The following is a 14,816-nucleotide window of genomic DNA, read 5'->3' as shown; positions in this document are numbered from 1 at the left end:
GTTCAGACCTGTTCGTGTGTGAACTGGTCCTGTTTATACCTCTTTGAATGCCAAACGGGACCCCGTTCAGACCTGTTCGCGTGTAAACTGGTCCAGTTTATACCTGTTTGAATGTCAAACGGGACCCCGTTCAGACCTGTTCGTGTGTAAACTGGTCCAGTTTATACCTGTTTGCATGCCAAACGGGACCCCGTTCAAACCTGTTCATGTGTAAACTGGTCCTGTTTATACCTATTTGTTGCTAAACAGGTCCCTGTTAGAACCAGTTTAAACCTGTATAACCCAGTTTGAATTTAAATAGGATTTTCCAATAGGGCTGATCACTCCCGTCGTCGATAGCTCCTTTTATGCCTTGTGTGATCTTTGTTTAGTCGATTCCCCCAATCCTGTACTATGGGGTCGATGACATCAGGTCCCACCAGTCCGGTGTGAGCAAGCCGCTGCCATCAGGTCCCACCAATCCGGAGATAGGTCACCCTTTTCGCCAACGCCTCTCGTAATCTGAGAGGTGAAGGCCGGGTCATACTGAGCGCGTCTCTCGGTTGGACACGCCACATTGTGCTTCTGACACGTGACAGCCGTATCAAGGCTCATCGCTGAAACCTCTCATGAACCAGGTATTACCAGGCTGGTATTAATTCGTCTGTGTTCATAACAATTTTGACGAGGCCGTCGGCCCATTGCCCAAAATCGTGCGAGCCGCGAGGAAGGAGTGTCGCGGTGTGAACGGCAGATCACAACAGTCCGTATTACGGCAGCTGTAAAAGCCGACAAATGTTTGCTGTAGTCGGCCAGCGTTGGTGTGAGGCCGCTATTGTGAGCCAAAGACAGGGGCAGGCTCTAATAGGCGTTTACTTGCCCTAGTGCGTGTTGTTCATTTTATGACGTTTCTCCAGGGTTCAATCACTGAAATTTCACATGACAACATTCAGGTACTGCTGCTGTATTAGCACTTCGCCCAGGGAGGAGCTCCGGATGTAGGGTTAACATAGAGGCAGAACTTCGATACGTAGCTCAATCCACCGTAATTCACCGGTGAACTAGGCCGCTTCGGAGCCGTTTCAGCCATTGGTCTGTAGTTCATGGTAATTGGAAAAGTTCCATGCAGGGTCATTGATTCATGAGTCAATGAGTGAATTCAACTGGCCTGTGGAGTTCACGCAGGGCGACTTACCCGTGTTACATGCTCATTAGGTGCACCACCGTCGCTATGTGCTATGTCACTGGCCTAAATCCATGTAGGCGATGGCAGTCCCACTTCTTGATTCAATGATAATATGCAGGGTAGGAGTGGTTGCGACAACAAAATTTACTGGATTATTTAGTCTTGTAGTAGCAAGACCAATTCGACCCTACTAGATGACCGAGAGGGATCGCTACACTAATACACAATATCTATCTGCCCAGTTTTTTCTGCTGATTCATTTGACAGATTATGAATGACATAGCACCTGAAAAAAAGCTAACACGCTCGTGCAGTTGATCGCCTGTAGTCGCATTCCCTTTTTTATTATAGCCATGCTCGTGGTGCTCATGTGGCAGCTTTCAAAGATATTCCGCGTATCCCATTTGAGGAAGTCATTATTGCGCTCTCAGGGCCACGTCGTATGGTGAACATGTTTTCCGTTCGTCAGAACACCACAGCAAGCTTAGATACATGTGGCAGAGCGCGTGCGGCCCGCAAGGTTTTTTTCAAGGGTGTCCTGCGCTCATTGCCATGACCATCCTTCCCAGTGATGGCTGGAACCTAACTGCTACTGGTACCTTTGGCTATCTCCAATGTCTTGCTGCAAGGTACCTGGTGCATCGCTGGGGACGTTCGCCTTGCTGCGGGCGTGGCGAAACCATTCATATCGATAGCGCATTCTGATTGGAGGAGGCAATCTCACTACAGAATCCGCGGCAACGTATCCGGGCGCAGTTTGCACCCATCTACAACTTTGTAACACTGGTCAATGGAACGAAAATGGTCATAGAAGAAAACAAGCAAATCTGTGCGTCAATATTTCCATACCATGTTCATGTTATTAAATGTAACCACTTTTGTGAGCCATACTAACGGCTACCTTGTAAGCTTGGGTTACACAAAATATGGATTATTACAATCATGAGATGCCTCTATATCTTTGTTTTCACTTTCAGTTTCTCGAGTTGATGCTGGGTGGTGTGCTTCTCCTATTTCTGTTTTCTGTTGAGGTGAGTAACCACAAGTATTCTCACAAAAGTCTACGTAAGCTGCTTGATATCATAGAAGGCCCTTCCATATAAGTTTTCGAACATCAATGTTTAATTCCCTTGTTTTAAAATAACAAAAATAAAATGCTGCAGCTAGAAAACGCAGTCGCACTAACTGAAAACATAAGCAACATACAATTTTAGCAATGATAACATGTGATAGCTTCCATATGTAATTGAAGTGAAGTGTTCTTACTCTGTCCCCTGTAGCGATGTATTAGACATACATAAGCTCCTTTTTTGCAGAATTCCTAAACCATCACTAGAAGCAATTCAAGCACATAAAAAGAAGCAGGGGAGCCAAAGCCGTAACTTCCAAATAAGTTATTTTTCTCAGACGCAATCCAACTGTATTCGTGCGCGCCTTTGCACATCTGTGTGTGTGTGTGTGTGTGTGTGTGTGTGTGTGTGCGTGTGTGTGCGTGGGTGTGTTAGTAAAAAGAAGGAGCGATATAAATACAAAGTCAACGACAATTATGATACGCCCTCAGGCGAAATTTTTGCACAAATGTATAGCTGTTTTAATTTTGCGATATATTGGCTGGCGCGGACAATCTCTCTCGTGCGACACGCTGCAAAAGGGGCGAAGTGTGGCGCGACTGCCTCGTTAATCTGGAGATTTCGAGAGCCAGAGCGTGCATCCTACATTTTCATTTCATTCACTAAATTCATTTCTAAATTCATTTCTACACAGATTTTCATAGGAAAGAATTGAATCGGTCGCGTCGTGCTCAGCAGCGCCACGCAATCGCAAGTCAGGCACTGTACACCAGCACACTCATCATCGTCCGCAGCAGCAGCCTATTCTTTTTGTTCACTGCCCCCGCACAAAGGCCTCTTCCAGCGATTACCAATTACACCTGTTTTGCGCTAGCGGATTCCAACTTGCGCCTGCACATTTCTTAATTTCTCTCCCCCCCCCCTCGTAATGGCACGTCCCTTCAAAACTGCCCTTCATTTCTCTTGGTACCTATCTTGTAACTCTAACGGGCCGTCGTATATTCGCCCGGCGCAATGAATGATCTGCTCATCTCCATTCATTTTGCTCTTGATGTCAATGGAAATATCGGCGATCCCCCCTTGCTCTTTTGTTCAAGTTGGACGAAAGCTAAAGCTCTGCGAAGAAAATGAAACGAAGCTAAGCGAGAGGAACCCATTACACAACACGAGCACTCGTGGTATGTTCTGTACACCTTTCGCAGGTCGCCGTTTTCTTTTTCTTCGCGCACTTTTAACCTTTCTTCAAGTATGAACCAACAAGCCATCAAGAACGCCCTACCAAAGCCCTTGATGCCCACCGCCGTTTTCCGGTCTCTTAACGTTACGCGTAACATTTTTCGTTTGATCGCTCTTTGCACGATGATCACCTTGTTCTCTGCTTCTTTTGTTACCTCCGTATTGGTGCCCCTTATGTTTGCACCGTATAATGCAATGGTTGTACACTTTCACAGCGTAAGCTGTTCTGGGTTCATTCTAAAGGCCGATTCGGTTGGCGAGGGCGTCCGCTCCCCACCGGTGTCCGTAGCAACTATCCTGGGGACTGAGAAAAAATATACCCAGTTCACGCAGGGATCGAACACTCGACCACTGTGTGGGAAACAACTATTCAACTACTGAGCCACGCGACGGCTTGCAAGCGTGCAGCGGAAAAATTCCCTAGAAACGCATCGTAACACCCGAGGAGATACGTTATGTGAAATGCGCGCCGCGTAGTGTCGATAGGCAAACATTTCGCGCTGTAGTTACATATTAATACGCCAGACAGAAGGCCCAATACCAGATTCAGAGGCAGCGCTATAAGGCAGGTAAAGATTTGAGGAAGAGATGTTTAAGTAGATGCATTCAAGAATGCTAGAAAAATATATATTGTTTACCTGAAGAAGCCGGCTGGCTAGGTGCCTATGTCACCGCCTCGTTTGAAAGGTGATGCCAATAAATCAACATCATCACCATCATTAGCATCGTATCCTACCACTTCTCATATCAAACAATCTAGGCGACCATGTCAACACCGAGTTCCCCAAGGGATAGATAATAAATCATCATCATTAGCATCCTGCCATGCCACCTGCCTTGCGATGTGAGATGGCACCGAGTAGCATCTATACGTGCGCCGCGTGTATTGTAGTTGCGTATTATAACAGCGGCTGGCATGCCATGTAGCAGCCATGTAGTAGCCATGTAGAGGACTGTCGAGATGTACAATAGTTGATGCAATGAAAAACATGTCTGACATATCTGAAGAATTAGAGCAGGCCAGATGACTGTTTGCCAGCGTCCTGTTTGAAAGGGAATGACAATAAATTATTATCCTCATCATTGGCACGACATCGTACCATTTGACATCGCGCCGCATAGCGTCGATACGTATGAACCTTAGACTGCAGTTCCCCGGTATATTCCATTAGGGGCGCTATAACCTGAAACTATTCCAAACTTTTCTATTTCCTTTCTGCAATCGGCTCTCCGCGATTAGTCAAAATCTTTTTGGAGTATCACCACTTCACCTGTCTATCACGCGACTTCACGAAAACCGCGTTCGCTCCTCATCTGATATGACATGTACACGCTCATTATGCATGATTTGACCGAACAAAAGAAAGATTGTTAATTCTTATTCTACGCCTCACGCTATTAGCCCTCGGCTGCTTGTAAAAATTTTACGGCTGCACCCACTTCACCTACCTGTCACGTGACGTCACAAAACCGCGAGAACGTACCGCGTCAATGTGACGTGTACGCACTAATGATGCATTGACATACCGAACAAAACTGATTTTTCTTCTGAATAGCCGCAAGTTACCCCATTCTGCATGAGTTATTTTTGTACTATAAATCTTTTTTTGCGTGGCCGTGTAACGTTTTCGAGAACTTTCGGCATGTTTACGACGTCGCTCTGCCAACCCTTCTTTGCTGAGAATCCGTTTTACCGACATTATTTACTTTCCGTTGCATGCCTCAGCGATTTTTAACCAGCCACCTAAAGCTAAGTAAGGGAAAGCGGACCAATCGCAGACGCCGGCACCACCCTCTTCATGCGGTTGTCGATTTTAAGCGCAGTGGATCGGCCCCATTGAATCCCTCTCCACTTGAGGTTGCTCCTCGGTTCTCGTCGCTCAGTGTAGGCCGCTCAGTGTAGGCAATGTTATTCATTCTTCAAGCAAACAAAAATGACCTCCTATGAACGAGGAGAGAGTTTGATTGGTCTGTTCAGAAAACCCTGCGAATGACTCCCCGATGCTTGCGTCAGGTATAGGCGATTGGAATAAAAATGTATTGGAATAGGTTTACGTTATAGGGCCCTAGGTGTCGTGACTTGTAGCAGTTGCATAGAGCATTTGCACGCTGCATGTGCTAGATCTGGTTAACTCAAGCAGGCTAGGTGACCATGTATCACCAGCTCGCTTGGAAGGGGATGCCAATAACACACGTCCTCTACCAACAGCCAACCGGTGCATGCCTTTCGTGGCTTGTCATTTCCTTGTCGCTAAACTAAGTAAGAAATACGACTCCCAGAGTTTACCTGTCTTGATAGGCAATCCTTTTTTGTTGACGCGGAAATAGAAAAAATAAACCATTGTCTTGTAACTCATTTCACATTCCCTTTTTTTTGCGGACGCTCAAGTCAGCTAAGGGAAGAAGCGAACACTTGTACATGACATGTTTCTTGTTACCACTTTTGGTGAAGTGCCCTCTTTTGTCCAATGTGCTTCTTGTGGCTGCATTTGAAAAGTACACTGTGCGGAATGGATCAAGGCAAACTTTCTTTGCCTCCATTCCGGAGGTCTTGCTCGTCTAGTGCTTGGTTTCTCAACTTGTAAGGAGGTCCGATCCAGGAGACTGCCTGGTAGTTATGTGGGCAGCGTAAGAGTAAACCGGGCAGAACACGGAACAGTTGTACTAGTAAGCAGGGCAGTATAATAGTAATCTCGATTACAATGGAGACCGCTGTACTTCTACCCAGGGCCGATAATTGAGATAGATCATTGAGCTTTTATAGTAAAGAGGGCCGGAAGCGATACTGCGTAATAAAAAACTAACCCGATCATGAAGACAGTGTAACGTTAAACTGAGCCTCTCACGGAAGCAGTGTAATAGTAAACTTTGCCGATACCGAAAACGGTGTAAAAGCAAACTGGGCCAAACATTCAAACAATGTAATAGCCAACTCAGCCGATCATGGCGGCAGTACAAAACTAAAGCTTACCAATCTTGGCGACAGTGTAACAATAAACTCTGCCGATAACGCAGACCATGCAATAGCAACAGGGCCTAGAATAGAGACATCCTGAACAGGGCGCACCAGGGAGACAGTGTAGTAGCAAACTGGGTTGATCACCAATACAGTATCCCAATAAACTGGGCCGATCACGGAAACAGTGTAATGGTAAGCTGACCAGGTCACGGCAACTGTTAAAGTAAACTGTACTGACGAAGGAGACAGTGCGCAAGTAAACGAGGCCGACCACTGGACGGTGTAATATAAAGCTTGGCCGACCACGCAGTCAGTGCACTCGTTAATTGCGCCCATCACAGAGACAGCTCTTATACTAAATATGCCGATCACGAAGACAGTATAGGGTCAGGCAGAGAAGATCACGCAGATAGTGTAATAGCAAGCGCCGCAAATCACGAAAACCGCTCTTATACTAATATATTCGATCTGAGATGCAGTGTAATATAGTTGCTGTTTGCCCTCGTCAGTACGGGCCTATTCTTATGGCCGGGCTGCAGCATCGGCACGGCGTAGACGAGCTCTTTCCCGGTTCTGCTCGTAACATTGCTGATCGAAAGCTGCCTTTTCTCAGGAATACGTATGACGAGTGGCCTACCCATTTCAGAGCCGGGGCAAAGCTGCTGAGCGCACTCGGCTGGGACGGAGAGCAACGACGTCAATGCTGCGCAGCTAATTCACGAACACTTAGATAACACGAAGCTTTTCACTCCAATCCATGACGTCTTGTTACCGGACTCGACTGCCTGCCATAGAATCTAGTGTGGATGCTCCGCAGAATCTGGATACGGCAAGAGTGATTGTGACGCCAACGATTTCATCGCGCCAGCTTTCTCAATAAAAATTTCGGGCCAGGCAGCGCGAGGTCATGGATCGGAGCAAACAGACTTTGTGCTAATCGCGCGCCTTTCTCTCTCTCTCTCTCTCTCTCTCCGCGCATGCACATGGGACTTCTCCGGAGGTGTTTTCGCCGTACAAGCGACCGAAAGATGGACGTCACGGACGCACGAATCGGCTAGCCATATACAGCTTCGCTGTAAATGTTGCCAGATCCTCATGGCGGTGTCATCAAAATTCGGTCGATTCCCGCGTATGTGTCCTCGTGGCTGTGTGTGGGACGTGGCGAGGAATCGCAGCGTCTTTCCTGGCGAGAACGCGTTCACGTTCACTATGCTGCAAAATGCGTTGCAGAATGCGAACAGTTACGTGCTCTTTACTAAGAAGACAACTGACAGACAACATCTTCTGTAAAAGCATCTGAACAATGGCACGCATGTGCTTGGACATGATTATTATTTGACGCGTGATGTGGGTTTTGAGATAACACGTTTTAACACTTATTGCAAAAAATATTAAGGCTTCATTTATTAAATTAAAAAAAAGGTGTGGCTTGGCCGTAATGTTTTTTTTTATTTCTCCTGTTTCTGGCAGATATTCGTCGTATACAGGCTTGGAATATTCGTCGACAACTTACCCCAAGCAACAACGGCATGAAGCCCTTGGTCAGCGGCTGCCTCACAAATAGCGCTGCACCATCTTGTAACCGTTACCAAAAGCCAAGAGTTGTCATCTCAACGAATAATTCAGGGGCGCGCATCGCCCTTATTTCTTTTTTTGCTTTCTTCCTTGAGAGGGTGCGTGAGTCTCATTATGCGGAGACGAGAGTAATTTATACAGCCATTTTTTAAAATAAACGTAGTGACTATAAACAGTACTCACGAGTCTGCGTTACTTTATTTTCAGTATATACGGATGCTCATTTCCCCAACGCCGAAAAACGAGAACACACACCTAACAGAAAGATGCCTCGCTGTAATAAAAAGTTCCCATCTATATTTCCCATGTCAAGCGCCCTCGCGATATCAATGCTAATATTCCGAACCACCCCTGCCAAATCCGCAGGTGGTGTGCCATAACACGTCTGACCTTAATTTCCTAGACATCTGTCAACGTTCCAGAAGAGCGGATTGTTGAGCTAGTTGGTTTACCATAACATAACTAGTAACATAGCGCAATAAAAACCACAGGCACAAGAAAGGTGGTCTAAGACAAGCGCTTCTGTTTGTCCACCTTTCTTGTATCTGTGGATTTTATTGCGCCAAGTTACTAGTTTAGTTACCTATCGACATGTCTAGGGAATTCTCGGCGGCTGCGTATGATGCGGCTGACCACGGCCATGCGAGCACTTCCTCTAAAGCGAGCTGTGACGTGTACAGAAACTATAAGCACCGAGGGCTCAAAGCTTCTCAGTGTGCTGCGTTGGCACTAGTAGTGGGTGTTGAAAAGAGAGGCCACACGAAGTTCAATTCGCTCGCTGCAGCTGCCGCTCCTCCTCGCGCCAGCGCTTTTACAGCGGGAGTCCGCGTTCATCGAGTAAGATGTGTTTCTGTTTGCCTGTGCTCTCGTGATACCATGCTTGTTAGTTTAGTTTGTAAGCAAATGTTTACGAATTTATAGTGCTGATAAAACTACTATCCTTACTTCGTATACCTATCTAATACTTTACTATTTCAATAGATGCTTCGCCTTTCGGGCTCGACTGTGATTTATAAATCAGCTTTTAGGCATTTGGAAAAGTCAACTGTGCTGCAGTTCGACGTAAAACTGGAGCAAAGGTGTAGCTTTTGTCCCATGACTTTATATTGACATATAACACCAGAACTTCGATACTGAAGCAGGCTACATTCGTCAGGGACCTATACTTCGAGGGCTCTAAAGCGATGGTTCGCCGTCCCTAGAGGTAAGATTCCTTGGACATGAAAACAAACTTTTTGGTAATTACTAATGCTCCACCTGTGATTTTAATAAAGACGCTTCATGCCGTGGTACGTATGAATTTAGTTACAAAAATTCGCACGTTTTGCATTCATAGTAAATGTCCATCTATAATAGTAATCAAAACGAGCATGCATTTTTCTAAAACTTGCCTTAATGCATTCGATATACGAATTGCGTTTGGCACTGTTCGCATCATAATCGATCTCTTCCCAAAAATTACTATTCGGAAATCCGTGCTGTTTAGTACCCAACGTAAGCAGTTAACACATTTTTATTCCCAAAGGGGCTGTTTTGCCCCATGCTTAACATGTTCAGCCATAAGGAGCAAGATAAATACGTTAGAGAAGACAAAAACGTTTCCTTCTTGGCGAGTTCTGGCAACTGCGCATGATGGTAGCGGCCGCAAAGGATTGGAAAATTGCCTAACATAAACATTGATAACTATCGCAGTCAAGCCCTGTTACTTTTCAAAAATGGTTTCCTGGTCGAGTTGTATTTGTCTTCACCTACAAACTGTTGTGTCAGACATTTCAGTCGCAACCCCTCCCCCCCCCCCCCCGTCCAGTTGCTCAGACCTTATAGACATATATTCTACTGTACCCTCTGCGATCAAAGTCATGTATGATAGTTTTTTTCTTTTACAATCCTCAGGTTACGGTATCAGTCATGTGACAAAGCAATACTCTTAAAGGTGATCAAATTTTACTCTGTAATGCCTTCAAGCGGGTGACTAAGAAATAAACTATGGCAATAAAATGAGTGATGTGTCCTATTTGAGTATTCGCGTAAACGTTGAATTACGGTCTCCGGTGCGGAAAGCCACGGAGGCGACACGCCCAAGAGAACTCCCCAGTGGAAAAATAATCCCTGCACTCTGACAGTACTGCATGTCTCTGTGTTTTAGCAAAACATGCATGCTTCATGGGAGCCTGTAGCATTTGGCGGCGAGAAAATCGCAGAGCTGGACTTGCGTTACGATTGTACCATACTGCTGAACTTTCCAGAGCAATGACGACAACTATGTCAAGACGACGGCATACCGGCATGAATGATATTTTCTGGTGGCTTTCCAGGTTTGGAGATGGTAACCATTTCCACATGTCGCCAAGAAAACATGAAAGAAAAGCTCTATCCATGGTACCTAAATTCACCCCGAGAAGGTTCCCTTCTGTGCGTTTTTAAGCTCACAAGGTATGCAATCCAGTCCTCGTGACTTGCACCGCTCCGATAGGTCTACTAACGCTAAAAGGTGCAGCATAATAAACTAGGTCGCATCTGTTTAAAGCGAAGCTTTGTGTGATTGCATATAGGCAAAGCACAAGTTTGTGTTTATTGAATGTTTGCAAACATGATACGGAAGGCCTTATCTCCACATTATAGCTGTGGAGGACGTGTATAATGGACAGACTGACACACAAACACAGTCTTGTAGGTCTGTACTAAACTGGATAGACCATCCCCATGTGGAAACAAGATAAGGTTACCCTGCATTCAGAAACTCCACTGGACAATTCGGTGATTTGGTTCTCTCAGTGATGAGATCCCGCAAAGGACGCGATGGTGCTACGACGAGAGGCGACTGTACAACAAATAAAGACAAACTTAAAGAAAAGCTTTCTTTGTCTCTTCCTTCAATTTTTCCGCTCTTGTTGCTGTCTCGAACGACGCGTCGAGAAGGAAGTTCAGAGCGTGCATGAACATGGAAGTATCGTGGCAGAGAGGAAAAGCCACGCGAGAGACTCCTTTGAATCCTTCCACTGAGTCCCATGTATACAATGCCTTCTGGAGCTACATCGAAATTGTCAGATTAGGTCCTTGATAGCTTTTAGTAGGTACGAACACCAGAAAAGCATTGCTGCAGCTGCAGCGGTTATCCTTATGCTAACGTGCAAGTCATGAGCAGATGTATATAGAATTGTAGTACGTATGCAGGTATAATCGCGATAGAAGGGTAGAACCGGCACAGTCGCGAAACGAGTGAATAACAGCATTGCCACTTTTAGCTGACAGTTCCTATACAGGGGAGGAAGAGCAAGACAGGGGAAAGGTGATAAGGTGATGTCAGAAGATACGGGAGCCCTCCTACTAAAGACACGGCAGTGGTTGCGGGCAAACTGAAGGTACGGCAGCGTCCCCTTTTGCTATTTCTGAAAAACAACCATGGACAATCAAGCGGACAACTGACCCAGTGCGTGCTCATGCAAAGTAGCATTACACCACCGTATATTCTAGGACGACACTTCGCAAGTGGTCGCAAGTTAGATAAACAATTCTGCCTAGCGTAGGGGAGCGAAGAATTGTTGCGTCGAAAAAGAGACCAAGAAAAAAAAAGGCGATTACTTGCAAAAGAGTTTCTTTTGAGAAACAGAGCACCAGAAACACCCTTGCGCATGCGCTGACTTCTGATATATGGAAAAAAATATTAAAAATATAAATAAGATCACCTGACACACGAGGAAACGTCACTGCATAAAAAAGACAAACTATCTGGGGTTACAGCAACATCGGCATGTGTAAAAGGCTTAAAAGAAATCATTCCGAAAAAGCAGCTCGGAGGGAGGGGGGACAAGGTGCACATGGAAAAATTCAACAGTGAGCGAAGAACGTTGATTCCTGGTGATCAGAAGCACTTACGGTCCTCTAATGCAAGGAAGTTCCTCGCTCTTTGTCCGAGGGGCCGAACGTCAACGCAGATTGTTAAAGAGCGGCAGATGCCCAGTGATCCAAGTTGGCCCACCAGCAGGTTTGCAACACGGTTCCCTAAACGCAGATGTCCGATGCTCTGCCCATCGCGCCAACGGCCACCCATTTACCGAAGTTATCGTGAAATAGTTTGGAAGGGACAGAATAAAGCACACACACAGACATGCGATGCGATGCGATAACTTTATTTGGAATCCGGCGATTGAGAGGCCCGGGCCTGGGGCCGCCTAGATGGCCACTGGGAGCTGCTGCTCCTGTGTGGCTTCCTTGGCTCGCTGGACGGCCCAAAGTTGGTCTTGGAGTTCTGAGCTGAGCAGCACGGCCGACCACCGCGCCCGTAGATTTTCTGGGGAGACTGCCATTTTATTTTGATATATTTCACATCCCCACAACATGTGTTGAAGGGTGGCTCTAACAGACTTGCATAGCTTGCACATATCGCTCTCGTATATATCGGGGTAGAAAGTTTTTAGTTGCACGGGACTCGTATAAGTTTCTGTTTGTAGTCGCCTCCAAGTAACGGAGTCAGCTCTGTTCAGTTTAGTGTGAGGCGGTGGTAATACTCGCCTCCGATTTTGATAGAATTTGGTAATGTCACTAAATCTTGTTAATATGTATTTTTCTCTCCAAATTTCCTCCTCCGCGTTCTCCTGACCGATGGAAGTCACTCTTTGCTCAGCTCGGCGAGTAAGACCTCGAGCTTCGCGGTGTGCTACCTCGTTGAGGTTGACTGAGGGAATGTCTGGAGTCGTATGCGCTGGGAACCAGATCAATTGCCTGCCGTTCTTCTCTGCATTGGAGAACTTTGCTTCATTGACACTGATGATATGCCATGCCTCAGGAGAGATCCTACCTTTTGCATAATTTCTAATGGCCGCTTGAGAATCGCTAATGATGTACTGAGCATTCGTGGAGACCAATGCTAGTGCAATGGCTACCTCCTCTGCGGTCTCGGAATGTTTGGTATTAACTGATACGCTTGTAAGGGGTTTTTGGGTGTGATCTACGATTACTGCTACATAGCTATTTCTGTATGGGTATTCAGCCGCGTCTACGAAGGTTGCTCTGTCGTCTGACCCAAAGCTTCGGATAATTTTCTCTGCTCTACTCTTGCGTCTGCCGTCGTTGTAACCTGGATGCATGTTCTTGGGTATATTTGGTACTAGGAGTTTGTCACGAATTTCTCTCGTTATCGTCATCTTTTCCCCGTATAGATTGTGATAATTCATTCCTAGTTTGCTTAGTATATGCCGTCCCGTTTTGGTTTTGGTTAGTCGCTCTGCTTGAGATGTTTGTTGTGCTTCTATGAGTTCGTCCAGTGTGTTGTGGAGTCCTAACTTTAGCAGGAGATCCGTGCTCGTACTGATGGGGATCCCTAGCGCTAGTTTGTATGCTTTTTTTATCATGTTGTTAATTTTACGCTTTTCAGCTGCAAACCAATTGTGGAAGGCTGCTATGTATGTGATCTGACTGATTACGAATGATTGTATCAGCCGTATGATACTTTCTTCCTTCATACCTTGGTGCTTGTTAGTAATTCGTTTGATTAATCTCATGGTGTTTGTTACCTTTGTGTCTAACTTCATTACGGTTTCCCTATTTGTGCCTTTGTTCTCGATTATCAGACCCAGCACTTTGAGCTGGTTGACTATTGGGATATTCCGCCCGTTCTTGGTGTGTAGCTTGATTTCCTCATGAGCCTTGTTTCTGTCGTATCCTCTGGGAGGCCTGCCTCTAAGTGTGGGGCGGTACAATAGAAGTTCAGATTTCTCTGCAGAGCATGTGAGGCCTGTTCCTATGAGGTGTTCCTCTACTGTGTTAATTGCAGTCTGGAGTCGTTGTTCTATTGATCCGTCGCTGCCATCACAGGTCCAGATAGTAATATCGTCCGCGTAGATTGTGTGATTCAGGGACTCTATGTGATTTAACACAGACATAACGCCAAAATTTTCTGTGGCCAGGTGCAGACACTTGCGTCGCCAGAAAATGGTGCAGCGTGTTCATACAGAAGGGCGAGAGAGGATCCCGGTTTTCGCATCACGTGCTTCTCGTCGTTTGTTCGCACCAGCGCGCCAAGCATTTCGGAGACAACGAGGCAGGCTTTGCGGCCGTGCCGCGAAAGGGCGCAGAGATTTTTCTGGGGTAGTGCCACAGAGCAGTCTCGCCGAAGCACACGCCGCACATAGAGGACGTTCCGACGGCGGCAATACGTTTTGTCGCAACAATATTTCAATGCTAACCGCATTACACCGTTCAGAGTCATCATCAGATGAGCTCTGCCTAATTTGTTCACGCGAACTACATTGTGAAAGTTTCATGACGCACGCTTTCTTCTTTCTTACGCCATAATGTTGCGCTTCAAAATAGTACGATGTGCTTTTCGGGGGCATAACGCTATGCAAGTCCTGAAACGTATAAGAGATCTTACGTAGATCAAAGGAATATATCTGTTGGCGTACGTCAGTCCAACGATGTGAGACAGTTTTGGCACAACGTATTCGATTTGAATGTCCCAGGTCATATTTTCACTTGAATAGACTTTAGACTTAAATAGAAATTTTAAATGCGCTTACAATATTTATCCTTGCATTGTGCAGCATAATTTGTAGCATAATGTTAATCTTCTTGTTTTTCGTACGGTATATGACAGCCTTCGTTTTACTAACCTTTATTTTGAATTAGTTAAGTTCCGCTCATGTATCTAGTTCCACAAGCTTTCTGTTCGCTCTCATAATTAGCTCACCCGTACTTCCTGCAGAGAATAGCAATGTCACATCATCAGCGTAAACGACAAATTTCAACATCGGATCGCCGTTAACAATGTCAATCAAGCACAAGTTAAACAGGGATGGGCCCAGAATACTCC

The 14,816-nt window shown here is 45.8% G+C and overlaps 1 protein-coding gene across 1 annotated transcript in view; it reads left to right on the top strand.

Moving 5' to 3' along the window:
• LOC135898157 (uncharacterized) overlaps positions 1-8,183 on the top strand; it is a 121,626-nt gene extending 113,443 nt beyond the window's left edge. The window contains exons 13-14 of the mRNA XM_065426941.2: positions 2,143-2,196; positions 7,901-8,183. Of these exons, the coding sequence (XP_065283013.1) occupies positions 2,143-2,196; positions 7,901-7,963 (117 nt within the window). The 3' untranslated portion in view covers positions 7,964-8,183. The remainder of the gene's footprint in view (positions 1-2,142; positions 2,197-7,900) is intronic.
• Positions 8,184-14,816: the final 6,633 nt, after the last annotated feature.

The sequence above is a fragment of the Dermacentor albipictus genome, chromosome 10 (assembly GCF_038994185.2).
Source record: "Dermacentor albipictus isolate Rhodes 1998 colony chromosome 10, USDA_Dalb.pri_finalv2, whole genome shotgun sequence".
NCBI classification, from domain to species: domain Eukaryota; kingdom Metazoa; phylum Arthropoda; class Arachnida; order Ixodida; family Ixodidae; genus Dermacentor; species Dermacentor albipictus.
The sequence above is the reverse complement of the archived record's forward strand: the minus strand, read 5'-3'. Positions and strand labels throughout refer to the sequence as shown.